This window comes from Mus caroli, unplaced genomic scaffold, assembly GCF_978045245.1.
Source record: "Mus caroli unplaced genomic scaffold, Mus_caroli_1 scaffold_13, whole genome shotgun sequence".
Classification (NCBI taxonomy): Eukaryota; Metazoa; Chordata; class Mammalia; order Rodentia; family Muridae; genus Mus; species Mus caroli.
The window spans coordinates 6,829,773-6,856,189 of record NW_028227268.1 but is presented as its reverse complement, the minus strand read 5'-3'; the positions used below and the strand labels follow the sequence as shown (position 1 = coordinate 6,856,189).

At 55.3% G+C, this 26,417-nt stretch overlaps 1 protein-coding gene across 2 annotated transcripts in view; it reads left to right on the top strand.

Moving 5' to 3' along the window:
• Window positions 1-25,266, top strand: part of Slc38a12 (solute carrier family 38 member 12) — a 58,903-nt gene extending 33,637 nt beyond the window's left edge. For both annotated transcript variants that reach the window (XM_021175718.2, XM_029483317.2), the window contains exons 9-10: window positions 6,755-6,848; window positions 21,621-25,266. In XM_021175718.2, the coding sequence (XP_021031377.1) occupies window positions 6,755-6,848; window positions 21,621-22,381 (855 nt within the window). In that variant the 3' untranslated portion in view covers window positions 22,382-25,266. The remainder of the gene's footprint in view (window positions 1-6,754; window positions 6,849-21,620) is intronic.
• The last annotated feature ends 1,151 nt before the right edge of the window (window positions 25,267-26,417 follow it).

The following is a 26,417-nucleotide window of genomic DNA, read 5'->3' as shown; positions in this document are numbered from 1 at the left end:
TCCATCGCTTAGGGGAGACAGGGCAGGAACCTGGAGGCAGGAGCTGATACAGAGGCCATAGAGGGGTGCTCCCCCATGGCTTGCAGAAGCTGCTTATAGGACCCCCAGCCTAGGATGGCCCTACCCACAGTGGGCTGGGCTCTCCCCCATCAATCAGTCATTGAGAAAATGCCCTGTATATGATGTACTTTGAGAAGCTGAGTGACCCCACAAAGCTGGCTCAACAAGGACACTGTCCGATCCCTACCCCGTGAACTCATTTGTGCCCACCTGCCTGTGGTAGATGAAGCCCCAGAAGTTGCCATCCCGTTAGGCAAATAAATGTTCACAACCACTTGAGAAATAAAAATAGAATCCTTGCGCATTTCTTCCCTACGTGTCAAGGACGCGTCGCAAGTTCAGTTAGGGGTGGGCTCGTGGCCAAGATGCTGTTAACCCCAATTAGCTTTTAACCCCCAGCACTCAACAGGAGCAGCCCTGCAAAAGCTTGGCGCCCCTCCCTTTCTCATCTGAAACACCCTCCAGGATCAGTCCAGACAGCTCAGCTGTGCATTTGGCATGTGGCCACCGCCACTTGAACCCACTCCCCCCGGCCTCAGATACTCTTGCGCCTGTGAAATCTGCCCTCAGCCCTTACGTAGTCTGTGTGTTTAGGAAAGCCCTGATACTCAGCGTGGCCACACTGCGGTTTCTAAGAAGATCCTTTATCACCCACGCCCGAATTAACAGGGAAAGCAAAGATACCAACCAGCCCTGGAGGAAGAAGGCTGGGAGTAGAACCTGTGGATCTTTTGCGTTAAGACCCCCAAGAGCAGACAAGCAGAATAGAAAGTGCTGGAACCTTGAAAGCTCCACCCCCCTCTTCTGCAGGTACCTAAACATTGCAGGCACTTGAGGAACTGCCCGCTTAGTGAAGAGGTTGGTTGCTCAGTGCCCCATGTAAGGGCACATGATGGCCAGCAGGGTCAGCACACCCTGTCAGTCCCGAGCCTTCTGTGGGAATGCAGGATACCATGTGAGCATGCTATCCTGGAATTTCCTGCCCCATCTGTCATGTGCACCCACAGAGATGGTGGGGTGGGGAGGGGAGGGGAGGGGAGGGGAGGGACCCTCCCCTGGCTGGCTGGAGGGGAGGGGAGGGGAGGGACCCTCCCCTGGCTGGCTGGCTGACTGGACAGAGGTGGACTCCTGCCTCTGTGAGTGTTTCCCATTGACTTCTTGCCAGAAGTGAAGTTCTAACCAGAAGCTGCAGGCTGCCCCTCCTCCTCTCGGCAAGGGAAAGATGACAAGCAGGCTTTAGGGGTTGCTTTTTGTTCAGGAAGAGCTGATGGCTGGGCTTGTGGCTGGGAATCCTAGCAAGGGGTAAGGTGTTCAGAAAGACCACAACCCCTTTGAAGGCTTTAGTTCTTTAGGGTTTCAAAGATGTCACCTCTTCTTGGGCCCACTGTAGAGTACCATTTGGTGAGTCTGCTGTTTAGGGATTCTTTGACTGGTGGGGGCGGGGAGAGCTCTGCTGATGGCAAGAGCCGAGTGCTAGGCTCCTCTCCTCCATACCCTCACACTTCCCTCAGTTCTGAGATGGAACCGAGAGCCCTTGGAACACTCTCCCATTGAGCCACACCTCCCAGTGCTCCGAACTGTGTTTGGAAAGATACATACACAAACACACACATACACACCAGCATGGTGTTGTTCAGTTTTTTTCAACAGAGCAGGTGTACTGCATAGCTGCCTGGCAGGAAGGCTGTAGGGGTAGGGATGAGATGGGTTACAAAGCAAATCAGCAAAGCCAGGGCTGCCTCTTTCCCAGCACAATGGTGACATCTTCCTCCCAGACACTTCACGGAGCACAGCACAGTCCGCAAACACTCGTCCATGCCTAACTGTGTCAAGTGTGCAGTCTTAATCTAGATGTTAGCCGAGCAAGGACCTGGCCCTGGCCCTCAGCACACTGACTCCCGCTGGGGATGCAGGAGCCCTGTTCCCCGCAGGACGGAAGTCATGCGGTGCCAGCCGAGCACTGTGGATGTAGTCACGAGCCCTAGAGAAGCCTGGAGGAACCGCAGAGGAGGCTGGCATTTGAATGAGCTTTGAAGGTGGAGCCAGTGAAGGGAAGTTCTCTGTCACCAGGAGGGTCCAGAGGGCACAGGCATGAAGGTAGAAGTTAGCTTGGTGGGGCACAGGAGAGGGCAGAGGAAAACAGCCCCCTGCGAGATGGACACAGAGAGCTGGGATTGCAGAGAAAGCTGGGCTGTGTCAGGAAATGCCTGCAACTTTCTTCCTCTGCCCTTGAGCCTCTCCAGTCCCTCTGTCTTCCCAGTCAGATTGGGGGTCCCCACGTGCTCTGATGACCTTGCAGATGAGTGAGGAAAGCCACACATGTAGGCGCTCTGCAGATGTGAAGGCGCCTGTGGCCTTGAGCAGTGATGTCGTCACAGGGTGACTTTGATAGAGGTGGAGTGATGAGAGCGGGGACCGGAAGGCTGAGGCTGTGACAGATTCCTGTCTGGCTGTGAGACCCGAGAGATTCTGCAAGCTCTTATGGGAGAGCCAATTCATGATTGACACCGAATGTATGTTTTGTTTTGTTTCTCTGGCCAGGAAGATTTGGGGACAGGGAAAGTAGGTATCACGCTGTGTGGCTGGTGCTACAGTGTAGACTGCCACTTACATATTCCCTTCTAAACAGCCGACAGTGCGCCCCATTTTGTTCAAGACAAGAGTGAGCGGAGCCAGAGCCTTTCTTCAGGGCATGCCAAGTGTGGTGAGATCAGGCCAGAGGTGAACACAGCTCAGCTACAGTAGCATTCTTGATTTAAAGACCCACGTGTCGACGGCACAGGATTTAACCCCCCCTGCTCGAACTGGCACCTGAGGCAGGACCACTGCAAGAGGGAGTGAAGGTGCTAGGCACACTCAGCCCACCACAGGAGGCTCCCGGGAGAACCACGGTTCTCAACCCGTGGGTCTCGCCCCCCTCCAGGGGTTAAATGATGCTTACATGGGAGCGTTGCCTAGACCTTGGAAATTGGAAAGCACAGATGTTTGCATTGGGAGTCATAACAGCAGCAAAATTACAGTTATGAAGTAACAATGAAAATAATGTTATGTTTGGGGCTCACCACAACACAAGGAACTGTGTTAAAGGGTCGAGGTGTCAGAAGGTTGAGAACCAGTTTTCAAAGCTGAAGCCTCGACGCTTCCGGATTCAACAAAACTCCATGTTACGTGGGGGCTGGGGGGGCTCACACAGCCCGGCCCCGAATAAGACTGTCAGCACCTGCCCCAGGTATTCCAGTCCCTAGCCTGTGTCCAGGACAGAGAGGTCGGGGTGCAGGCCAGGAGCTCTCTGTCAGTGAGGCTTATTTCTAACACAGGGTGGAGAAATTGAGCTTCCGGAAGCCTTATGTTTAGTCTATGCACTGGGTGTGGCTTTGTCCTGCAGGGGGCGCTCTGTAGCACCATTGGGAGCCTTGCTGAGTTCTCTGTCTAGGACCCCTGGCTTTGGGAAGACTGTGGCTTGGAGCTTTCTATCTAGAGGACTTGTTATGTCAGCCTTGCTCGAGGCAGGGAAGAGGTTGAAGGTGGCTGGACGCTTGGCACCTGAGCAGCTCGAATGAGTGTCACCTGCTTGGGGACATGGGGAGACAGACAGCCCTGATAAACAGTAGACTCCAGACCATTTTGAAAAAGCAGCAGCTGAGTGCTGCCTGCAGTGCCTTGGGAACAGGAGCTGCCTCATGCCCATCAAGGCTCCAGCAAGGCTGCTGCTCGGCCTTTGGTACGCAGCAAAACTCACTGACCCAGAAAGAGAGATTCGAGTGGCCCCGTTTGCCCCCTCCCAATCTGTCTCAGACTTTATTCCCAGAAACCAGCTTGAAGATTTCATTAGAAATCAAAGCATTGCTGGTCCTTTTTCTTCCTTTTTTAAAGAAACACACTTGGCTGCCGGGACACCGGCTTTCTGTAATGAGGGGGTGACAAGAGTCCTTGAACAGAGACTGAGTTGGAACTGATCAATGGCATTTGGGGGTTGGAAAATTTGCTCAGGAGCCAGCTAATTTATAATGTCATATGGGCTAGACTGGAAGACCCAAGAGGATAGGCTGTCTCTTGGCTTCCTCTCTCGTCTCTGTAAAAGGAAAAGAAAAAACGCACGTCATCAGCTGCTGATCACTCAGTGGTAGACGCTGCCCTGCTAGACCCCAGCAAACCTCTCTCTTGCAACCTCCACTTCCGTCCTCTGTCCTGTCCCTAGGATGGTCCACCCCTGCTGCTGCTTGCTTCTGGCTTGGGCTAATTTGCAGAGGACACCTGTTCGTTCATTAGCCCAGCCCCAGGTCTCCTGTTTCATCTGGGCTCCCGCTGCAGAGTGAGCACGCACCCCACTCAGGTGCTGCTGTTTGGCAGTCTGTTTGTGCTGCCCGAGACTCGGCGGGCCCTCAACTTCCTCAGCAGTGAGGCTGGTCTGTGTCTCTGATTAGGGAAAGAAAGCGGCCACTATCCAGCTATTAGTGTCCCAGTTGGAGCTCAGTCTTAAAAGAGCGCTTTACCACCAGGTTTATCCACCAGGACAGACCTGATGTCTGGACTACATATGGAACCCTGAACAGATGGGCCCTCATTCTGACTCTCTGTCACTCAGTTGGCCCCAGGGACCCTCAGCATTTAGGAGTCCACCCATAGGATGGGGTATCTCGTGTCCTCGAGTCTTTCTTTACAAGTGTGCACTGAGGACAAAGAAGACAGATGACGACTCTGTGCAAGGCCCCTGTAGAGTGGCCCTGCCCTCCAGAGCACTCCCACTCCTTCATACTGTTTTCATGCAGTCGAACATTCTAAATCTCAGGCTTCATGCTCATATGACAGCTGACCTTCCACGTGAGCCACCCCACGATTTCTGGCTTCCACAGCTGAGACACCGCAGCTGGAGACATCACAGGTCAGAGTTGAGTTGCCCAGACCCGCAGGCGTACCAAGAGCCCAGTTCCCAACAGACCAAAGTCGTCTGGACACGTATTGTGTTTGTGCATCTCCCTGTCGGCCCCTTCTCTGCTTCAGAAGAGAAGTTCATCAATGGAAAGTTCCCCTGAAGCGGTAATTTTCCTAACTGACTTACTGGTGGTGCCGCACACGGACAGGTTCAACCAGGGTGGTGGCTGCTGTGCGTGTTACTTACCGTGGTTCAGCTTTCCTGCCTGGGCCACGCAGACACCTGCCTTTGCCGTCACAGAGCCACCCTTCCCCTGACTTCCACTGTCACCCAGGCCCAAACAAATGCTTCTCTGTCCCCCTCTTCCTGACGAGAAGAAGGGCTGGTCTTGAGGCCCCCAGCCAAAAGCCCTTCTCTTCAGAAATCTCACAGCCCTAGTGACTGCCAGGGTGCCTTCACCCAGCCCAGCTAATTAGAGCCTTTCTTAGGCGGCTCTGGAATCTTGTCATTCACTCTCACAGAGATAATGGACATGGATAAGAGGTTACAGCTTCCCCCCACTTCCTGCCCTCCTTGTGGAGAGGGTGGAGTAAGCTCCCCATCCCCCCAGGAGCTCCCTCCTGCCTGTCACAGGAACTGTCTGGTCCACCTCCCCCCTACTTGGCAGCCCGTGGTAGAGTCACAGCCGTTCATAGGGCCAGAGCCCAGCTCCCTATGGTAGGCCGCTCTCCCCAGGTTCCGCAGGCTCCTTGCCACCCCACCGTATGCTGCATCTCTGGTGAGTGTCATTAGCATCCTCGTGATGAAACGGCACAGTGTAAATGTTAATAAGGCCTGATGTTTTGCCCGCTTCCGAGTGGCAGATTGGAAATGGCACCATCTTAACTCCGAGGAGCAGCTTTTAATCCCTCTGCTTCCTGAGCAGCCAATTTGGCATGGAAAGCACAGCCCCCTCCCCCTCTGAGACACCACCACATCTCCCCCATGCTTTTTGTAAAGGGGTTACCTACCCCACGGGCCAGCAGTCTAAAGCAGGGTTTAATTTTTCTTTTTTTAAGTTAAGTGTTTTCCCTTGTTCTCCAAAGAAATGGAAACTAAGGGGCCAGTACCACAAGGCCTCCAGGTCTTTGGGCTGTTCACTTCCCACCCCTGACCTCTGGATAAGGATGACCCCTCAGAGCGCTGGAGCAGCGGGCCTGGGATAACGGGCATGCGCCACCATGTGGTTTATGCAGTGCTGGGGACTGAACCCAGGGTGAGCATCAGTCAGCTAAGCTGCCTCCCAGCCCCACCCCGGGATGAGGCCCTTCCTGTCAATCTCGTCCTCTGCCTTCCAATCCTTGCCGAAGATGGCACCCTTATCCTCTTGGCCGCCTCTGCCTCTGAGAGCCCTCGTGTCCCCTGTTCCCTCTGTCTCCTCTCTTCCCCGTGATGGTGAGGGCCTATCTGGTAGTCCTCACTGCTGCTTCATTTCTAATCCACACTCCGCACAGCACACTACTGGGCCTGGGGCTCCCTCATCAGTACCTACTGAAGGCGGCAGAACAGATCGGGTGGAGGTCCCAGGATGAAGCCTGGGCCCTGCCTAGATGTAGCAGTGACATCCGAGCAGGAGGCTCTGGGCTCTCTCATCCTTCCTAGCCCTTGGAATTCATCTTCAGTGATGGGGACAGGCCCCAGGGAGGCTCTGCCAGTTAACTCCGAGCATTCAGCCGTCTTACTGCGAGGCCTCAGCCCTGTGCACAGGCTGTGGCCCCCCTCGCAGCCTGTCTGGTGTCCAGCCCCGCACACCTTCTCATTGCTCCTCTCATCCATCCCCAGGCCATCTTCACGGTTCTCCTTGGCCCGTTCACCTTCTTCGATGTCCAGAAGACTAAGTACCTACAGCTCTTGACCTCTCTGATGAGATGGATCGGTGAGTCTGAGAAGTCTCCCAAGTGTCTACCCTCCCCCCCCTCCCTCCACCTCTGCAGATAAAGCCAGGCAAACTCCCCGCTGGGCCGTGGCAGTGGCTCAGTTCAGCGGGCCTGCCTGGCCCTCTGACCTTTTACTGCTTGGGGAAATTTAGTAGCAGAAAACCACGAGTGACTTTTTCCAGGTCACATTGAGTGGATGGAACTGGGCTAGGACCTGAACTGCTAATTCTGGTCCACCCTCCTTCTCGTGACCATGGCTAGGTCAGGCTGTGCCCCCACCCCCTACCCCCAGAGGGGACAGGAACACCACTTCTGCCTTGTCAAGGATGTGGTGTTTGGCACAGCCATAAAACCCAGTGGGCCACGGTCGCAGCTACTCCGAGCCTTTGACTCTTGGACCACCAGAGTGAGAAAAGATGCTCCTGCCGTTTGAAATAGCTTCCAGCTAACTGATGTGACAGCACTCTTGTCCTCAGATGCTGGGGACCTTCCCCCTTAAACTGGGTTAACAGCAGGAACCTGTCCACTTCTGCCATACCAGCCAGCCAGCCACCTCCATCCGGGAAGGAGCCAGCTGCTGTTGCCTCTCCTCTGACTATCTGTTGTGCTTCTGACTTTCTCAGTATAAAAGCTAAAAAGGGGTGGGGCCGGGACATAAGTCAGCACAGTGCCTGTCTAGTTTGCATGAAGCCCGGGTTTGGTCCCCAGCACCAGATAAAACCAGATATGGTAGCACATACCTGTACTCTAGCTCTTGGGGAAAGCAGGGGGAGAAAGGGAAGGTCAAGGTCTCGCTCAGCTACAAGCTCAGCCAATTCAAGGGCAGCCTTGGCTACACGGGATGAGTGGGAGTCTCCACCCCACTCCCTGGCACAGAGTTCCCTGAGAAGGTTGAGTTGGGCTCTTTCTTCCTAGCTGTACTCCTTAACCCGCATCAGGACCAGGGCTGCAGGCTGCTGCTGATGCCATGTCGTGCCCTAGCAGGGTGATGCCTCTGCTAAGGGCATTCGCACTAACAGTGTCAGGAACAATGCCAGGCTTCGCCTAGCCCCTGGTTGCCACGGTGGGAAGACAGGTCATCCTCTCAAATAGCCTGCCCCGCCCCAGCTAAAGCAACATGGTCATGGGGCAGCTCCCAGCACCTCTCTAATCCCGGGGCCCCGGAGGGCTTGGTGCCTAGCAGTCAGGGTTGACAGGGGTCAGAACACAGTCGGTTCCAAGTTTCTTATATCTTGTCTCATGTGACATGTGAGAGCTCCAGCCAGGGTGCTGATGTTTTTGTGGGCGGGGTTTGGAGAAGGATGTTCTCTGCCCCTACCTACCTATCTCTCCTGCCCAGTTCTTTTCACTCCCTGCGGCTGGGTCTGCAAGCCTGGCCCCTGTCCTGCTGGTACTTGCCTGTCCTTGGCCTGGGAAGGGTTCTCTAAGCTCTGGCCTGAAGCTGAGCCCCTTCTCATGTCTTGCCATGCTGGGATGATGGGCAGGAGGGAGTGGGGGCCTGTGGCACATGCTTTGGCCAGATTGATGGAGTCCATAAGAGACAACAGCCCTGATAGTGACAGTTGAACTTCTATATTATCTTTAACAATGTTTCCATCTAAAGACGGCAGCTTGGGGCCCAGTGTAGTGGCACACATTTATAAGCCACACACTTGGGGGGAGGAGGCTGGGGGTCAGGAGTTCAAGGCCAGCCTCGACTACATAGGAAAGGGAGCTTGAGCTGATTAGACCCTGTCTCAGAGAGAGAGGAAGGAGGCTGAGGAAGGAGAGCGAGCCTGCGAGGGAGGGAAGAGCTAAGAGTAAATAAACGTTCCTGTGAGAACTAGAACTGGGTGAGGACAGAGGATCACAGCATGAGGATTCCAGCAGAGCTCCTGATCCCACCAAACCAGCCCACCTTTGCTTCCCTCCGCTCTACCCTCCCCTGCATCGGGACAGACACTGGCTGTGTTAGGGAGATGGCGCAGTGGGTATAAACCACTCTCCGTACAAGCCTGATAGCCTCACTTGGGCTCCCCCCAACCCACGTAAAAGCTGGGCACAGTAGCACAGAGGTCTGGTATCTCAGTTCTCATGGGAAATTGGGAGCAAAAGACAGGATCTCCAGAAACTCTCGGTCTATGCAGCAGTAAACAAGCACTGGGCAGCAGATGAAGCCAGAGCTTCAGTATCACACTTGCTGCCAACACTCACAGGGACAGGCGAGAGTGCACGTTACATGTTACACGTTACATGTTTGTTACACGTTCTCAGCATCTGGGGGTGACTTACAACTTCCTGTAACTCCAGCTCCGGGGGGGATCTAATGCCTCAGCCCCACTAGCACCTGCATGTATGTGTATGTACCCACGTGCAGACAGACAGACAACTAAAACTTCAGGAATAAATATTAAAGAAACTAAGTAAGGGTAGGCAGTGGTGACACATGCCTTTAATCCCAGCACTCGGGAGGCAGAGGCAGAGGCAGGGGGCTAGATCTCTCTCTTAGTTCGAGGCCAGCCTGGTCTACAGAGTGAGTTCTGGGACAACAGGGCTACACAGAGAAACCCTATCTCCAGAGAGAGAGAGAGAGAGAGAGAGAGAGAGAGAGGAAGGAAGAAAGAGAAAGAGAAAGAGAAAGAGGAAAGGAAAGGAAAGGAAAGGAAAGGAAAGGAAAGGAAAGGAAAGGAAAGGAAAGAAGAAAGAAAAGGCTCAAGGCTGGCACCAGGTATATATACAAGTTCCTGACTCAAAGCTGCTATTCCTCTGTGGGAACTGCTATCCTGCCTCCTACAGGGCAGAAAAGCTCCAGGTCTACCCTGGGCCTCCTGGGGCCTCCTAGCAGCTCCTGAGTGCTGCAGGGCAGGAGGCAGTGGTCCTGAGGGTCTGTGATCTCCATGGACACCTGAGCAGAGAGCAGCTAGGGAGGATCCCACACTTGTCTCTTACTAGGGACACTTTCGACACTTCCGCTGTCTTCACTGCCTTCGCCGAGACCCTTGGAGCCGAAAGAGAATCAAATGTCGGGAGTCTCTCAGGCACACTGCTCTGGGTGACAGAGCACAAGGCAGTCATTTTTCTCCATGAGAGACTCAGTCAGACCTTTGAACTTAAAAGGCTGGGCCTCCCAGTGACAGAGCCGCCCAGGAAAAGGAAAATTGCTGTTAAGTAGCTAAACCATCGTGAGCATGGTTAAGCTCCCAGCTGGGGCAGAGGAAGTGCCGCCAGGGTGGCTCTTCTCAGCGAGAAGCGAGAGCGGGCATTTTCCTTCACCTAACCCCACGTCTTGCTCTGAGGAGGAGAACCAGGCAACAGAATCCCCCAGAAGTCCTCAAAGCCACACCAAACAGCAGGGACCTCAGTCTACCAAACCAAGCCCGGGCCACAGTAAGGGAGTCTCTCCCCTGGGGCTTTTCTAGAACTCCCTTCAGGCAGTGATCTCAGAGGTCCTCAGGAACCTCTGCCAAGCTGTCTGTGAGAAGCAGCTGCGTGGTGCGGCCCCACAAGGCCGGCCTCCCCTTCCTCCTTCCCACACTTGGCCAGCACCCACCCCCTCTCTCCCTTCTCCCCAAATGAGAGCTGTTCCTTTTCAAGAGCTGAGCAGGGAGCTCGGGGAGGCAGTAAGCTGGCCCAGGTTCCAGAAGACAGGAGAAAGAATGAGCACCAAAGGGACCGGAAAATCGTGAATAACGGTGCTGAGCCGGAAGGTTTCTTGCGCTTAATTAGGAATTTGTTCTGCCATCTGTTGAGATGAAGCTGGGGTCGATCTCGGGCCCCCAGAGTTGTGCCCGGGAGCCTCAGGTAGATCTCTCTGAGGGCTTTTCTTCTACCCTCCCCTCACTTCAATAGTGGCCTAGGTCTCCTTGAAGGCTTAGGTGGCCTTTACAAATAGCCAGCTGTCCAAGGAAATGTCATCCGTTGCTCATGCCACACTGGCTGATTTGGAGAGCTCTGATTTGTCTGTTTTTAATGTGTGTGACTGTTTTGCCTGCATGTGTATGTATGTGCACCATGTAAGGGCCTGGCTCCAGAGGGTATGAGAAAGCCATCAGATCCTCTGGGACTGGAGTTACAGACAGTTGTTATCAGCCATGTGGATTCTGGGAAGCAAACCTGGCTCCTCTGTAGGAAGTGCCCCTAACAGCTGAGCCATTACGTCAGCCCTGAGGGTACTTGGGTAATAAATGCCTCTGAGTTCACCAGGACAGGAAGACTCTGCTGTCCAGTAAGGGAGGGTGTCCTCCGGGCCAGCACACACCTCCCTGCCAGCCTCTGGTCTTCCACTTGGCTCTCCTAGGCAGCCATCACAGACTCTCCCTAAGGTGGCCCAATGGTATCCTCTCCCACTGAGCGCAGACCAGGTTTCTGTCCTCTGCCACCTGCTTCTGTGCTGTGGCAAGGAAGACTTTCCTTGAGAGGACTGTGAAGATACAGTGAGGCTGAGTAGAAGGTGCTCGTTAGAGCCATGCTTAGCACCTGCTCAGCACTGAGGCAGGGGCATCACCCTTATTGCCAGCTGTCCCAGAATGAACCTCCCTTGGGACTGGCTGTGAGGTCAGGGACGTTCAGCCATGTTCAAAAACAAACTGCAGTGCCCGGGATCAGCAAGGCAATCTCTCCTACCCCCTCACCACACACCCATCTGAGGTCCCTGCGCCCCAGCCTGTACCCCACTCCCACCAGAGAGAGATGAGCAGACTCGTTCTTGTTGTTGGGGTACGGGGGATTATCTTTAGTCTCAGCTGTCAGTGAGCATCAGGTGGCCCAGGGACACGAGTCAGCCAGAGCGCTGTCCTCCTTCATTCCCGCAGGTCTAGCAACCAGGCTTCAATCCTGAGCCCCAAGCAACAAGACTTAGACCTGTTGGTGGCTCCTTCCCTATCCAGCTGGCTGCCCCGAGGGAGCTCTCAGGCTAGAAGGGGCCACAATGGCATTATTACTTCAATCCCATTACCCACCCACCCTCCCAGCTGTGCCACGCACAGATGCCTCCCACTTCGGCTCACCAACAGCTGGCTCAGCTCAGGGCACCCCAGCGGTGTTATTAAAACCGCAGTTCTTTCTAATAAAGGCTGCTGTGGAGCACCACCGCTCTCCTCTGGGCTGCCATGGACCCATAGGGCTTCCTCCCCTCTGTTTGTGTATTCAGAACTGACACCTCCTGCTCTCCAGCTCCACGCTCCCCTCAAGTGGGTCAGACACGGTCCTCGCCAGGCATCCATAGAGGAGCGCGGCCCGTTCCGCCTGGGGAAGTTGCGCAGCCCTGCTCTCCCACCCCACCCCCTACAAGTGCCCCAGATTTGTTTTCTAAGCCAGCAGGCAGGGTAAGCAGAGATGGCAAACAAGGCCACAGGTGCCCAAGAAGAGACCCTCACCTGGGAACAGGAGGGCAAACAAGGCCACAGGTGCCCAAGAAGAGACCCTCACCTGGGAACAGGAGGGCTTTTTACTTTCCACCGTCCCCAGGTCTGTGGTAGTCCCAGGGGCGAGAGTCTCCTAGTGAGGCTGCTCTGATCTGCCGCAGCCAGCAGTCAGGGGTCTTGTAAGCCTGGGCCATCTGTCCCCACTCACTGTTGCCAGGCGGCCTTTGAGTCCTGTCCTGCTCCTCAGCTGCTGCTCCCCAGGAGTCCCCATCTGCATGCGGCCAGCCATCCCCGCTTGCTTACACTGTCCTGCCCCGTGGCCACGCTTCAGGAGTCTCTGTGGCTACTCCACAAGTAGAGAGAACCACACGAGCCGTGGCGGTCTGCATCTTGTAGACTGGTTTATCTGGATACCCTTGTACATGCAGAGGTCAGTGTGTAGAGAGGAACTTGGGGTCTCTGTAGACAGACCATTGGGATGAAGCAGACTTGTCATTAGCCTTTCCTAGAGAAGAGCTGGCCATAGGCTGACAATTGCACCATCAGCCAGCATCAGTCAAGACCAAGCAGAACACTATGCTGGGCTCCCCTCTCGGCAGCTCTGCTTGTCCGCAGCTCTGATCCGCCTATCTCAGCCACATGCAGGTCTACCCACCAGACCAGAACTGCTGATCCACCCAGGAGGTTGGTGGGACAGCTACCTAGACATTCCAAGGCAAGGGACGGCACCTGTGGTCAGCAGAGGGAAGGTGATTGTCTCTGCACAGGGTTGTCCCTCATGGCCACTGCCTACAGAGCCACAGCCCTGCAGCCCCAGAACAAATGCTCTTTCAGGCCAGGGGCATCTGTCACCTCTCCCCCTCTTCCTCAGTCCCACTGCACTGGCTGGCCACTCTGGAGGGAAGGCCAAGCAGCCTTCAGTGGGGAGGGTGCCTGTGTCTGAAGTTTTATATTTCTATCTCCAGGAAGGAGATTAGCTGGCTCACAGCCAGGCTCCTGCCTCTGCCGTCCCTGTGGTCACTAACCAAGCTGCCTTGATGACTCCGGAATGAAAAATGGTGACTCTGTCTCCCAGGCACCGTGTGTGTGTGTGTGTGTGTGTGTGTGTGTGTGTGTGTGTGAGCGCCTGCTCTGCATCTGCATCTTCTACCTCAGGTGGAGAGGGAGAGCTCTGCTCCAAGCCACTCTAGGAGAACCTTGTAGCCATGGAGTAGAAGAGTTAGTCCCGAAAGTGGGTGGGACACATCTTCTGCAAGGCACGGGAAGGGGAACTGCCCAGTACCAGAAGGAGCCAGGCTAGCTTGAATTCCTTCCTTTAAGTAGAAAAGCTATCCAGAGTGGGTTGTTACTGGCAGGGTCAGCAGAGGCAGGTCCTGTAGTCTCTGGAGAAGTCTCACCCAGAACCCCAAAGTATGTCCTCCCAGGGAACACACAGGAGACCTCTGGTCCCTACTCAGGTAGATGAGTGAAAGGGTAGACCAACTCAGGCATCAAAGAGCCTGTGAAGAGAGAACACACGTGTGTGTGCACACACAGATACACACGCACTCATGCACACTCTGTGGAGGACACTTACCTTGTACTACTTTAACTACTCTAGATGGGGTAAAAAGAGACACCAAGGGTCTTTGTAGAGCAGGTGTGATCTGCCTGCCCCTGGGTTCCCCATCCCACTCCCCTGACCTCCAGGACCCCTCAGTATTGGCTGGTACCAGCGCTGGGTGTCCAGGGCACGCTCCTGTAGCTCCTGGACCAGTGGGGAAGATGGAGGCCCCAGAGTGATCCCAGTCTCCTCCTTCATAAGGGGAGATGTGCCCTATGTGCTGGCGTTGGGAGCCACACCCCGGCGTCGTGGGAAGTAAGGCTGTGGGGTGATAAAGAGACGACTTTCTCTGTTGGTGCCTGCCCATGCCGGCTGCTGTGCCGGCTGCTCCCTTCTGCTCAACACTAACACTCCAGCAACTCCATTTAATTTTATTATTATTGTGTGTGTCTGTCTGTGTCTGTCTGTCTGTGTCTGTGTGTATCTGGGGGAAGGGGAGGCAGGGTGTGTGCCCCAGTGGCCTGTTGAGGTCCTTTCTCTCCTTCCACCTTAACGTAGTAGGATCTAAGTTATCAGGCCTGCGTTTGTCGCTGGCCCATCTGGCCAGCCTCCTAGCTTTTCTGTTTTCAAAGGCAGTACAGCGAGCTGCTCAGGAGTAACAGGTAAAAGGCTGTCTGTAAGACACAGCAGCTTCTCAGGGCCGCACTGACGCCCCACCCCCCACCCTTCAGGCTCTTTTCCTGTGTCTGTGGCTCCCCCTTCTGCAGGCAGTTAGTCCTATTGGTTAAAGGACAAATGCCAATCACCTGCAGCTGTTTTAGGGCTGGGAACCGGCTCCATTCTCAGCTCCAGCTCCTGATGCCTGGCCAGTCTCCCCCCACCCCCACCAGCACCCCCACCCCCGACTCAGCTTCAGGCAGGACCCATGGCCCTGTGTCCCGGGAGGGCAGTGTGCTGGTGAAGGACAAAGCTGTAGCCAAGTCCCCCATCAGCCCCAGCTCCCTGCTGGAGCACCGGGCCCAGCCGCTGATGCTTGTTCACTGGCCATTCATTATCATTAGCTCTGGCATGTTGATTCTCTGGTTGGAGAAGACAGCGCTGTCCTCCTGACAGCCATAGTGATGGATGGCCGTCTCGATGGATGGCTGCTTCCTTCTGTGTGCTAAGCTGAAGCCAGAGCCATGAGCAAGACTTAGGAAGTGGCACAGGTTGAGCCTGTTCCAGAGTGGGTGTCTAGGACCAGATCAGATGAAGGGAGGGGCTCTCCAGGAAGCAGGAAGGAAAATGGCTGCTTGTGGAAAAGGCCCTGACCTTGACATACTGGGACAGTATTTGTTGGAGTCATCCTTGACTCTTGAGAATCGTGGTTTCAAGGTATCTGTATACTCTTTGGGCACTCAGAGATTAAGGCAGGACTTTAGCATATAGTCTGGCCTCAATGGACATATGTCTTCCTCATCCACCACAGCTATACTTCCTGTCCTTTTAGGTCCTGCTATAGGAGACAGGCTGGTGGCAGGGATGTGCTTGAGCCTGGTGGCTTAGGTCCCACGCTCTTTTCCTTGCCACCTAGGCTAGGCCAGCTCCTCCTCTCTGCAGGGCAGGACAAGACAGGACAGGACAGCCTGGCTGTCATGGCCAAGGCGGGTTTAACCTGATCAGCCTTTCACCTTTACTTCATCCAAGATGCCAGGGATTGGACTTGGGCCTTGCACAAGCCAGGCTGAAGCTCTGCCAGCTGAGCTGGCCTAGAGCTCTCCTGTTTCCCCCATGCAAATCCTGAGAGATGGCGGGTGCTTAGTGAGGAGACGCGGCTCTTCTCTTGCTTAAACCATGAGGTTGAGGTCCTGGCAGGAGGCAGAAACCTTCCCAGTTTCCAGCAAGTCAGTACATCACGGGTACCCACAAAGAACACGTGGTCACAGTGAATCCCCACTGCCCCCATAGGGCTAGAGTTTGGAGTAGAGAGATGACTAACTGGTAAAGAGCACTTCCTGCTCTTTCTTCCGAAGGACCTGAGTTCAGTTCCTAGCATCAGTCCACATTAAACAGCTCAAAACTGCCTGTAACTCCGGCTCCTGAGGAGCTGTCAACCTTTTCTAGCCTCCCCAGCCACCCACATATATGTAAATAATTGTGAAACAAATCTTTAAGAGTATACTCGATTGGGCCAGGTGTAGTGGCGCATGCCTTTAATCCTAGCACTCGGGAGGCAGAGGCAGGTGGATCTCCGTGTGTTCTAGGTTAGGTCTGGTCTACAAAGAGCGTTCCAGACAGCCAGGGCTGTCTCTAAAAACCAAATACATACTTACAGACATATCAATGTATCTTTTAGCTGTGGTCAGTATGAAAAACAAATGAATAGTGTTGGGCATGGCGGTACACACATGTAATCGAGGTGGAGGCAGGGGAGTAAGGAGTTCAAGGCCACCCTCAGCTGCATACAAGTTGGAGACCGACCGTCCTGGGCTGTGTACTTTGTGTGTTTGCATGCATGTGTGCATGCCATGGCATGTATGTGGAGGTCAGAGAACAGCTCACAGGACTCAGTTCTCTCCTCCCTATGAGTCCCAAGGGTTGAGCTCAGGCCCTCAGGCTTGGCCACAAGCCCCTTTACCCACTGTGGTAGCTTGCTGGCCTAAGCTCTGTGGTTCGTTGCCACCTTCTAGGAGACACATGGGCAGCATGCTCAGAAGTCACCCCCCCCCCCCCCCCGCACAGCATTTCAGAGCTAGTCGCAAGGAAGAGAACAGTAAAAAAGCCACTAAGAGGGACTCCATGCCCCACCGTCACAGTCATGTTGTCTCCAGGGGACGAGGTGGGAGAGACAGGGTACATGTGCCTGCCCTAGCATCAGCAGCGCCTAGGCAGGGGTCCCAGTTCTTGCGAGCCTCACAAGATGCCAGGATCCTGCAAGGAAGGGAAGGTTTACCTATGCTTCACACCTCCCTGAGCAGCAGGAGGCTCCACACAGGGGCTCAGCGACCCAGGATGTCAGCCAGGTCACTTGCTGTACAGAGAACTGGGGGGCAGGGGGAGAGGCTCCCCTCTCTACACTCCCAATGCAAGCTGACTCTTAGATAGCTGCCCCAGGCCATGTTCCCAGTGCATGAAGAACAGCCTCTGACAACTCTGCCCTAATATCAGACTCCTGCTTAACCCCCCATCTGGCCCCAACATGTCTGTACCTTCTCCCGTGGCTTCACCTGACTTGGACATCTTCCCTGCCCTGGGGTGAGTCCCGGGAAGGCAGGGCCTGCTGGCGAGGTATAGATTCAGGAGGGATGATGTTTGTTTATTTTGAGGCTCTTAGGAGTCAGCATCCCTCCATCCTTGGCACATATCCAGGGGGCCATGGCTTGCCCTTTCTCTCTGCCAAGATGATGTTCTGAGGTCAGACAGACAGACAGCATTGGGTCAGACAGCTCCCATGGGCATTTATATGGCTCTTGACAACAGAAAGGAGGGAAGAAAGCCACCCAGATGCTGTTGGGAGGCTCGGTGCCCAAATTGGTCTTGCCCTAACTTCCTGACACAGGGAAGGGAAGTGTGCCGTCTCTGAGTTGGCCACTCAAAGGCGCCTGAGCAGCACCTGTTTGGTCTCCTCAGATAATGGCTTGCTTTTTGCACCTGTCTCCCTCCTCCCTCCCTCCAAGGAGTTAGATGCTGAGGGAGCAAGCTGCACCTCAAGGTGAATCAATATGGCAAGGCCAGCTTGTAGAACTTAGATCTGCTGTCAGAAGTCTGCCCGTAAGCAGCTCGTGGCTCCGGGCAGAGTCAGGGACCGTGAGCCTGGAAAGTGGAGGGGCAGCCGGCTGCTCAGCACTGCGTGGTAACTAATGAGTCCTCCTCGCCCTCCTACCCCAAGAGCAGGCATCCCAGCCACAGACCCTGGGAACCGAGCAGCTAAGATGGTCTTTAATATGCCCTCTGGCACCAGGCAGCTGCCTCCCCTCTCCTCTACAAGGTGGGCGTCCACCCTTGAACTTGGACCGTTCTCCCATGGGGTTGATGCTGTCCTCTGCCCTGCTAAGGTAACCACTGTCCAGTTCCTCCTGCTGTGATTGTCTTTGGTACCTCCCACCTGTTGGCTCACTCTGGACTCCACAGGGACAAGGCCTGTGCCTGCCTTGTGCACTTCCCCCTGAGCAACCAGAATCGTGCCCGCACTCAGCAGACCCTCAGCAAGAACGTGAGTGAGTGAGTGAGTGATAAAGGCCAAGTCTCGGGTTCTACCAAGCCAGCACAGTTGTTTCTATAAATAAGAAAAGTCTGCTGCCCCCTCATTATACAGGTGATCGGCCCAGTCCCACTGTCCCCATGTGACCTGGTGTCAAGCTCTCACCAGCCTCCCAAGTCCTCCCTGGCTCCTTGGTGCTTCTCCACACCCCTTGGAGTGTGACTTCCGGTGCAGAAAGCAAGGGCATGCAGGGCTTTTCAGCTTAGCCTAGGATAGGGGAGAAGCAGGGACACCTGGCACTGCCACCCAGGAGCCGCAGGCTCTGCTCAAGGGCAGACCACTGGGCATCTCCTCGTCCATCTGGGTCTGCCCTGCAGCTGGAGGTGAGCAGTGTCCCCCAGGGAGGCACAGCCGTCCCCTCGGTGCCTCCGCACTGTCTGTCCCTCACAGCCTGTCATCTTATTTCACCTTGATTTATTAGCAGACCTAATGAGTTTTTGGAGCAGCCGCCTCCCCAGGGATGGGGCGATCAATCTAGGAGATAGCTGGTGAACTCTGCGGCTCCCCTGGTACCCAGGGAAGGCAGGAGGTCCCAGGGACAAAGGAGTCTGGCCCCAGGAGAGTGGGGACCTCTGCAGGTCAGAGCCCCCACTTTCTTCCTTTCTCGGTGACTGTCCAGTTGGAGACATAAATGTTTCTTTTTAATGTAACTGGAAGCCAGGCCAACAGTCTCCCTTCTCCTTAGTGTTCCCAGAGCCAGTGCCCTCTGGGTGTGTTCAGATGGTGGGCAGTCGGTGGGACTCTTCTGTTGGACTTGCCTGGTGCTCCCCTTCAGGCCTCTGTGCACCTCCTCTGCCTCAGTGAGTGTCCCTGTCTCTGGCTGGCTTCTGTCCCTAGAGGGACAAGGGTGCTGTGCTTTTCTCTAGCCAGATGCAGCGGCCTTTTATGCTGTCCCCACAGCTGGGGCACTTTTGACAGATAGTGCCTAGTGTGGTTAAGGAGAGGGAGGGAAAAGGGGACCGTGAATGAGCCGTCCCCCTCAGGTGATTGTCAGGGAGCTGCTATTGCACGGTGACCCTCCAGGGCAGATTTAGTTTTGGGGAGTGTGAGGGGGGAAGGAGAGAAAGAGAGGGGGTTAGTGTGTGTGTGTGTGTGTGTGTGTGTGTGTTAGTTTAATCCCCATATGTCTAGTACGGGGATACTTGTGCATACTAGACAAGCAGTCTCCACTGTGCTCCTACTGCCACCCTCTTCACCTTCACTTTTTAAAGGTGAATATATCTGTATAAGTGTGTGCCACATGTGTGTGCCGAGATCTGAACTCAGATCCTCTGGCAGAGCAGCAGGTGCTCCTAACCACTGCTGAGCCATCTCTCTAGCCACTGATTGTTATTTTAAGACAGAACCTGAACCTCACTTACCTACCCAGGCTGGCTTTGAACTCCCTGTGTAGCCCAGGCACTGGCTGTGAACTTGCCATCCTTCTACCCCAGCCTCCTGAGTAGCTGAGATGCCAGGCCGACACCACCAGGCCCTGCTGGGTCACTAAAAGTCTCCGCCATCACATTAACAGATAAGGCTACTTATGGCTGGGCTATCCTGGAAGTTCTAGAAGGGCCTGAGATAAGAAAGCAGCCCCTGGAAGACCATGTTAGAGGATTTAGTTTTGGGGAGGTGCGGAACCCAGCCAGAGTGGTCCAGGCAGCCACCCTGAGTAAGCAGGCTCTCACCCATTCACAGCTCTCAGGGATTTGAGGCTCCCCCACCCCGACCCCCAATAGCAGGGAAGGAGTAACCAGCACCTGAGTCCAAACCCAGCCACGAACCATGAGCATCTCAACAGCCAGCCTCCCGGCCTTGCCTTATCTCAAGACCCAAGGCCAATGTCAGGCAGCAGACAGCTGCAGGATTTCTCCACTGGCCTCTTTCCAGATTCCTGCTGGAGGTGGCCAAGCCCAGAAGCAGGGCCAGGTCACAGGTAGCATCCCAAACGGTGGCGGCAAACAACATGTAAGTCTTGCCTCGAAGTGGCTGCTCCCTCGGCCCTCACCCAGCGTCCTCCCTACAGTGGCACAGCCACCTGTCCCCACCGCCCGGATGACTGGCCAGCAGGCACCTGAGCCACCATCCAGCAGCCGTGCTGTCCCTCACTAGCACACAGGACACTGCTTCCAGCCAACCAGAGGGTTCCCCTCGCCATGCCTCGGTACCCCAGCGGCTCCCTACACCTCTGGGATGAGCCAGCAGCCTGAGGTCAGACGCTGAGGCTCAAAGAGGAACTAGGTCGATGCTTCCCTCTGACTGGTTGGGGCCGAAAAGATTTGTGATGCCCTGGAGCAGGAGGAGTGGTAGAATTGAGCCGCTGTGAGAACTGAAACAAATCATATTTATTGGCAGTTTTCACAAGCCCTTCCAAGCTCCCCCCTCCCCTCCTTCCCCCTGCCGTGTCAGACAACTCTGATTAAAAGCAATAAATGACTCCAGCCCACTCCCAGGTGTCATCATGGGAAGAGATATTGGCCTGGCTTCTTGTGGGTCCCGGCAGGACAACCTCTCCCAAGAACCAAGGAGTGTACCGGTGTCCTGAGGGGTAACAGAGTCCCCGGCTTCATCCTGAGGAAGATGGGGCCCACAGACAGGACATGCCGGACTCTTCTGTCCCTCCACAGGGAGTAACAGACCTATTCTGCATGGGCAACAGGAATGTATAAATTCAAAATGAAGACAGAGACTCAGAGGTCTCTGTGTGCGTTGAGTAGTTACCACTGGCAGCCCTGGGTGATGTCAGGAGAAGATACCAGAGAAGTCTAGAAATGCCGTCTTAGCTGGCAGGGACCTTGTCCATTGTGTTGTTGAATGAATGCTGGACTCGGCCTTCTTTAGGGACTCAGGTTCTAGAAGCAGGGCCGGAGAGTCAGCCCACTACGGTGGCGGGATCAAGAGTTCTTCCCAAGAGGCTGCCGGGTAGAATCAGCTGTCTCTACAGAGCCTGATTGTCCTGAACAGAGATAAAGTCACAGATGCCCTTCCACAGCAAATTCCCTGTCCCCTAACTATGTCACCAAGCCTGGAAGAGCAGAGCCACATGCCCTTTGCTGCCAGCCTTAGGACCAGCAACTCGGGACTTGCTTGTCTCCAGCATTGCCCTCTGGTGCCCTTTCTTCCCCGGAGTGACCCCTCACCATATCCTCCCTGCTGCAGACCCTGCTCACCCAGCCCTGCACACAGCTGCCAGCAATCCTGCCCTCCGAGCCACATGCAGCAGGGGCTTGTGCCTAAGAGACGCTTTCTCTTGAATCTGCTGTGCCTCTCAACCCTCAGCTCCCCTCAGCTCCCCACCTCCCATACCTGGCTCCAAGGCACAGAACCTTTAAACTAAGGAGGAGAGAGGGGATGAGTGCAGGCCAGGTCTGCCTCTGACGGGAAACTGACAGAGCCCCTGAGAGGGACCTTGAAGGATAAGGGAAAGCTGGTAGCTCCTCGCCAGGGGCTGTCACCTCAGCATCCCCTTTCTCCAGGTCACACCTAGGCCCTGCTTCTGGGAAGAGGGGGGAGAGCAGGATGTGTTTATCTAAGACACTCATAGGCTCAGCAGCCCCACGTGGGCTGGGGGATGCAGGGCTCAGCAGCCCCACATGGGCTGGGGGATTCAAGGCAGCCTGAGCCGCGAGGGCGTCCATCCTCACTGGCCCTCCTTGTCTTTCAGCCTTTGCCATCATGATTGTGCTGGCCCTGGTGCGCATCGGGAAAGGACAAGGAGAGGGGCACCCGCCCCTAGCCAACTTCTTGGGGGTCCAGAACCTGTTTGGGGTGTGTGTCTACTCGTTCATGTGCCAGCACTCCCTGCCGTCCCTCATCACCCCCATCTCCTCCAAGCGCCACATCACACGGCTGCTGTTCCTGGACTACGCGCTGATCCTGGCCTTCTATGGCCTCCTCTCCTTCACGGCCATCTTCTGCTTCCGTGGGGACAGCCTCATGGACATGTACACCCTCAACTTCGCGAGGTGTGACGTTGTGGGCCTTGCAGCAGTCCGGTTCTTTCTGGGCCTCTTCCCCGTGTTCACCATCAGCACCAACTTCCCCATTATTGCGGTGACCCTGCGCAACAACTGGAAGACGCTCTTCCACCGTGAAGGTGGCACCTACCCATGGGTGGTAGACCGAGTGGTGTTCCCCACGATCACCCTGGTGCCTCCCATTCTGGTGGCCTTCTGTACCCATGACCTGGAGTCCCTGGTGGCCATTACAGGAGCCTATGCAGGCACCGGCATCCAGTACGTCATCCCTGCCTTCCTGGTGTACCTCTGCCGCAAGGACACCCAGCTGACCTTCGGCTATGGAACCGTCAACAAGCATAGGTCCCCGTTCCGCCACACCTTCTGGGTGGCCTTTGTGCTTCTGTGGGCTTTCTCCTGCTTCTTCTTTGTCACGGCCTACATCGTCCTCAAGGAGACCCAGCTCTGATAGCAGATGCATCTGACAACAGGAGGCAGAGACAGCCCAGCTCCAGCCTTCCTGCATCAAAGCAGGATTTAGCTGCCACCCGGGTCTACATGAACGTGCTAGGCTGGGGCTCTCAGAGAAGGCCTTCTACGTCTCCAGCTGCTGTCTTCTCCCCACCCAGGACGTCACCCTGCAGGACAGCCCTCCTGCATGGGAACATGGTTGTCACACACATTCCTCCACTCCTGCCACTGGAGGCTGGCTCCCTCCTCTGCAGTGGAGGAGACAGTGCTGACCCTGCTGCTATTTATATTAGACCCCGTGCCCCCTATTGCACCCTCAACCATCCACTAGCAGTGGCTGCCTCCTCAAAGGTGAATCCCAGTCCCTGGCTCTCCTAACCTGACCTGCTTGGAAGGGCAGGGCCCTCTTCCCTGCCAATCCTGACAGTTACTAAGTTGTTTTTACCCCCTATGGGCGGCCCAGCCAGCTCTAGTGACAAAGACAGGAAGTGCTAATTGGCACCAGGGTCTCTAGGCAAGAGCCTGCGAGAGCGTCTGCTGTGGGTGCCGGCTCTGGCAACAGCAGACAGATGAAGCATCCTTCCCCAGGGTTTAGAGCCCTTTGCTTGGGTCCCTGAGAGGGGTCCTGTGTCCCCTGGCTTCTCCTTTGGAGCCCAGGGGCCCCCTGAAATGCGGGGTACCACTTGAGAAGCTGCCCTCATCACCCCCACACATACACACCCATTGTAGCTGACCACCCTGGACTTAAAACAGGGAAAGCACAGAGAGACTCTGCAAAAGGTCAGGCTGGTATCAGGCAGCCCAGCTTGCAGCCAGGCTGCATTGCCACACTAAGGTGGTGCCCTTTGGAGCCTGGTCATGGGTGCTCAGTGGCCACCCTCTCCAGGTCCCTGGCTACCGTGGATCTGGAGGGGGTGCATACCACCATTCCTGCGGAAGGAGGCTAGGCTCCCAGCTGCCTCCTGTTGAGTTACACATGCGCCCACTAGGCCTGATGCCTTGGAATGATGAGTGAGTGATGAACTGCATTTTCTATGTGCCTTCTGCTTTGGGCACCAGGGATCTCTCCTGACCCTGACTTGCCCCAGCCCTGGGCCTAGTCCCACCTGTCCTGGACAGAACTGCCTCTGGGGTAGAGGGTCTCAGACCCCTGCCCCCTCCCTCTTGATTTCAGTGCCTTGCTCCACCCTAGTGAGGGAACTTGCGCCAGCCACCTCTTCCCTTTCTACATCTTGCCCGCCATATTTAAAGCTTGAACTCTGCTGTGTTGTTGGATGTCCCAGGACCCAGGAGGCTGTGCAGAACCTGCCAAGAATGTGGGACCCACTGGCAGCACCTGCCACCTCTGGTCCCAGCATCCCTGCCCCTAAGCATCTCCAGGTGGAGGTGGGTCAGGCTGCAGCTTCTTACAGCTGTCCCACATCAATAGTTCCAGCCACACGGAAGACAGACGTCCCTACACCGGTCTGTCAGTGCAGCATCTTCCCAGGAGGCCCTGCCCCACAGTGCGCCAAGTAAGGAAAGCAATACAGTAGCAGACCCAGGAGTAAAGGACAGCTGTCCATCATCCCTGCCCTGCCCCGCCCCTGTCTCGGGCTGTTTGCTGAGAACTCAATTAAAACATCTGTACTTAACCTTCTCCCTCTTGCTTAAGGACAAAGCAAATTAAATCTTCCTTCTGCAACACACACACCTCACCCCACCCCCAGGCTCCAAACTGAATTTTGGTGGAAAATTTATTAGCATCATAAAGCCCGAGTTGATTTACGTGGCAATCTGGAGCCACACACAGCAGCCGCTGCGCTCCCCACCCCCAAGTTAAGTTAGGGAAGCCCCAGCCTGGGCAGGAGGAGGGACAGGCTGGCCACATCACTGATGCCAAGCCAACCTCCCCACTGTCTGGTTTCTGTGCTGCTTCATCTCCACCTATTGTCTGACCTGCTAGAAGCCACATGAGGTCTTATCACACCAGGCCTCTGTCACCTGTAGCCAGGAGTGTTAGGCACAGGAGAGGACTGGGGGGAAGGGGGTGTTAGCATTTGTGGGTATCATTTGTCGTCCCCCCTCCCACACACACAGGCATTGAGCACACTAAATATTTGTATACCACCTGGGTAAGGTGATAGATTAGGTCATGGCATCTGCAAAGAGGCCCCGGGGTTCGTGGTCCAGAGGACAGCAACAAGCCCACCCAGCCTGGCCCCAGATCCGAGTCTCTGAAACTCAGCCATTGTCACTGCCATCTTTCTGCCTTGCTCCGGACCCATCCCGAGGGCAGGGCAGGTCAAGGTGGGAACGATCATTCTCCAGAGCTCCAGATCCGGCTGAGCATCCACACGGTGCCAGGGGCCCTGGCTGTGCCTCACATGAGGCTGGTAGATGGGGCAGATGGCAGGTGTCAGGCTGTGAGGCACTGCGGAGCAGTAAAAAGTGGCATTGGGCACCAGGCCAGACCCAAAGCCACACAGCTGTCCTCACCACATGGGGCCAAGAGCCTCAGCAACAGGCAGTGGCTGTCTCTTGGGGCTCTGGCTGAAGAGAAGTAGGTGGTTCCAGACCCAGGGGCAGAGGAAGGCTGACGTCTAAGGAGTAAAGTGCCAAGCAAGTGAAGTGCAGGGGCTGCTGAAAGCTGAGACAGCCAGGTGGCAGCAAGCCCTGTCAACCTTCCTCCCCGAGGCGGGGGTTGGGGGGGGGAGCATGCTGTGTGCCTGGTATAGTGCTGGATACATTGTGAGGACCAAACTGTCATAACCCCCATACCCCATGGCCTCTAAGCAGCAAGCATCTGTAACCCTCCCTCTTATGGGGACCTCCAGATCGTAGGTCGTGGAAACTAAAGGACTGAGCTTATCCCAGCACCAAAGTCCTTAATAAAGCTGCTATTACCCACGGTTGTCTCCTTTGTCATTTGCCAGCCATGACTGTACTGGTAACCCAGGCCTGACAGGACTCCCAGATACTGCTTAGCTTTATCATCTCCTAGTGAAGTGGCATTCTTGTGGCTGTTCCCTGCTGCACTCCAGAACCAGGATGCCACAGGAGCCTGGAGCCACCCAAATCTAGGTGGCTTTGGGAAGAGAGGGATTGGCTGTAGATCCCGAATCTCATAGGAAGTTTGAGGGCAGCCCTCCTCTTGGCAAAGAGCAAGGTGAAGCTGGAGGGTCATGGCTAGAGATGCTCCACCACCACCAGCCCTCTGTGAGCACGGACTCTCTGGGAAATGCTGATGTGCATATGAAGTCTTTGACTAAAGACAGAGCAGCTAGGTCAGCCACAGGAGGGAACTGGGTCAGACCATAAGCATGTCCCACTGCGAGACAAGTGGCAGGCCCTGCTTTTCCCATGTTGCATCAAAAAGAGGAAAAAAAAAACAGCATTGGGGGTGGGGTTTGATAGGGCTTGCGTTAGATGCTTTCCCTTCTGTGACCTCACCCTTCTCCCCCCACCCCACCCCACCCCCACCCCCCGCCGCCACCTCCCTCCACACCAGGCCAGGCTTTTCCTCCTCCTCTTAGAGGTACAAGAGAGCCAGGGGCACTTCCATCATGAGCACAAGCTAAGACATATCTGTCCTTGCACCTCTTGCCCCTTCATACATTCCTAGAAAAGAAGCAGGCTGCTGGCACTTGCACCAGCCAGCCGACAGCAGGCTCAGCCACCCAACAGCAGGCTCAGTTCCGCATTTGACTCTTAATTATCTTAACAGTTCTTGGTTATTAATGATCTTGGGCCGCGAGCAGGGCAGTCTAGACCTCCCATATCCTCCCGGTTTCACCTGCCACAACCTTCTCTTCCCCCCCTTCCTCCCCCCCCCACAAGTGTATACGGGCCCTGACAGGGGAGGATGGGGGGTGGGGGTGGGAAAACAAGGACTCAGTTTTAGAAACGGATCAGTTAACCCTGTTGCTGCTGTATCTAAGGCCAGTGCTCTTCCAGAGAGGGTGCTGTCCTAAGCCCTCAGCCAGACTCAGGAGCTCCACCTGTTGTTGCTGCTGCCTGACTCCATCTTGTGAGCAGTCACGAGGCAGTTAGTG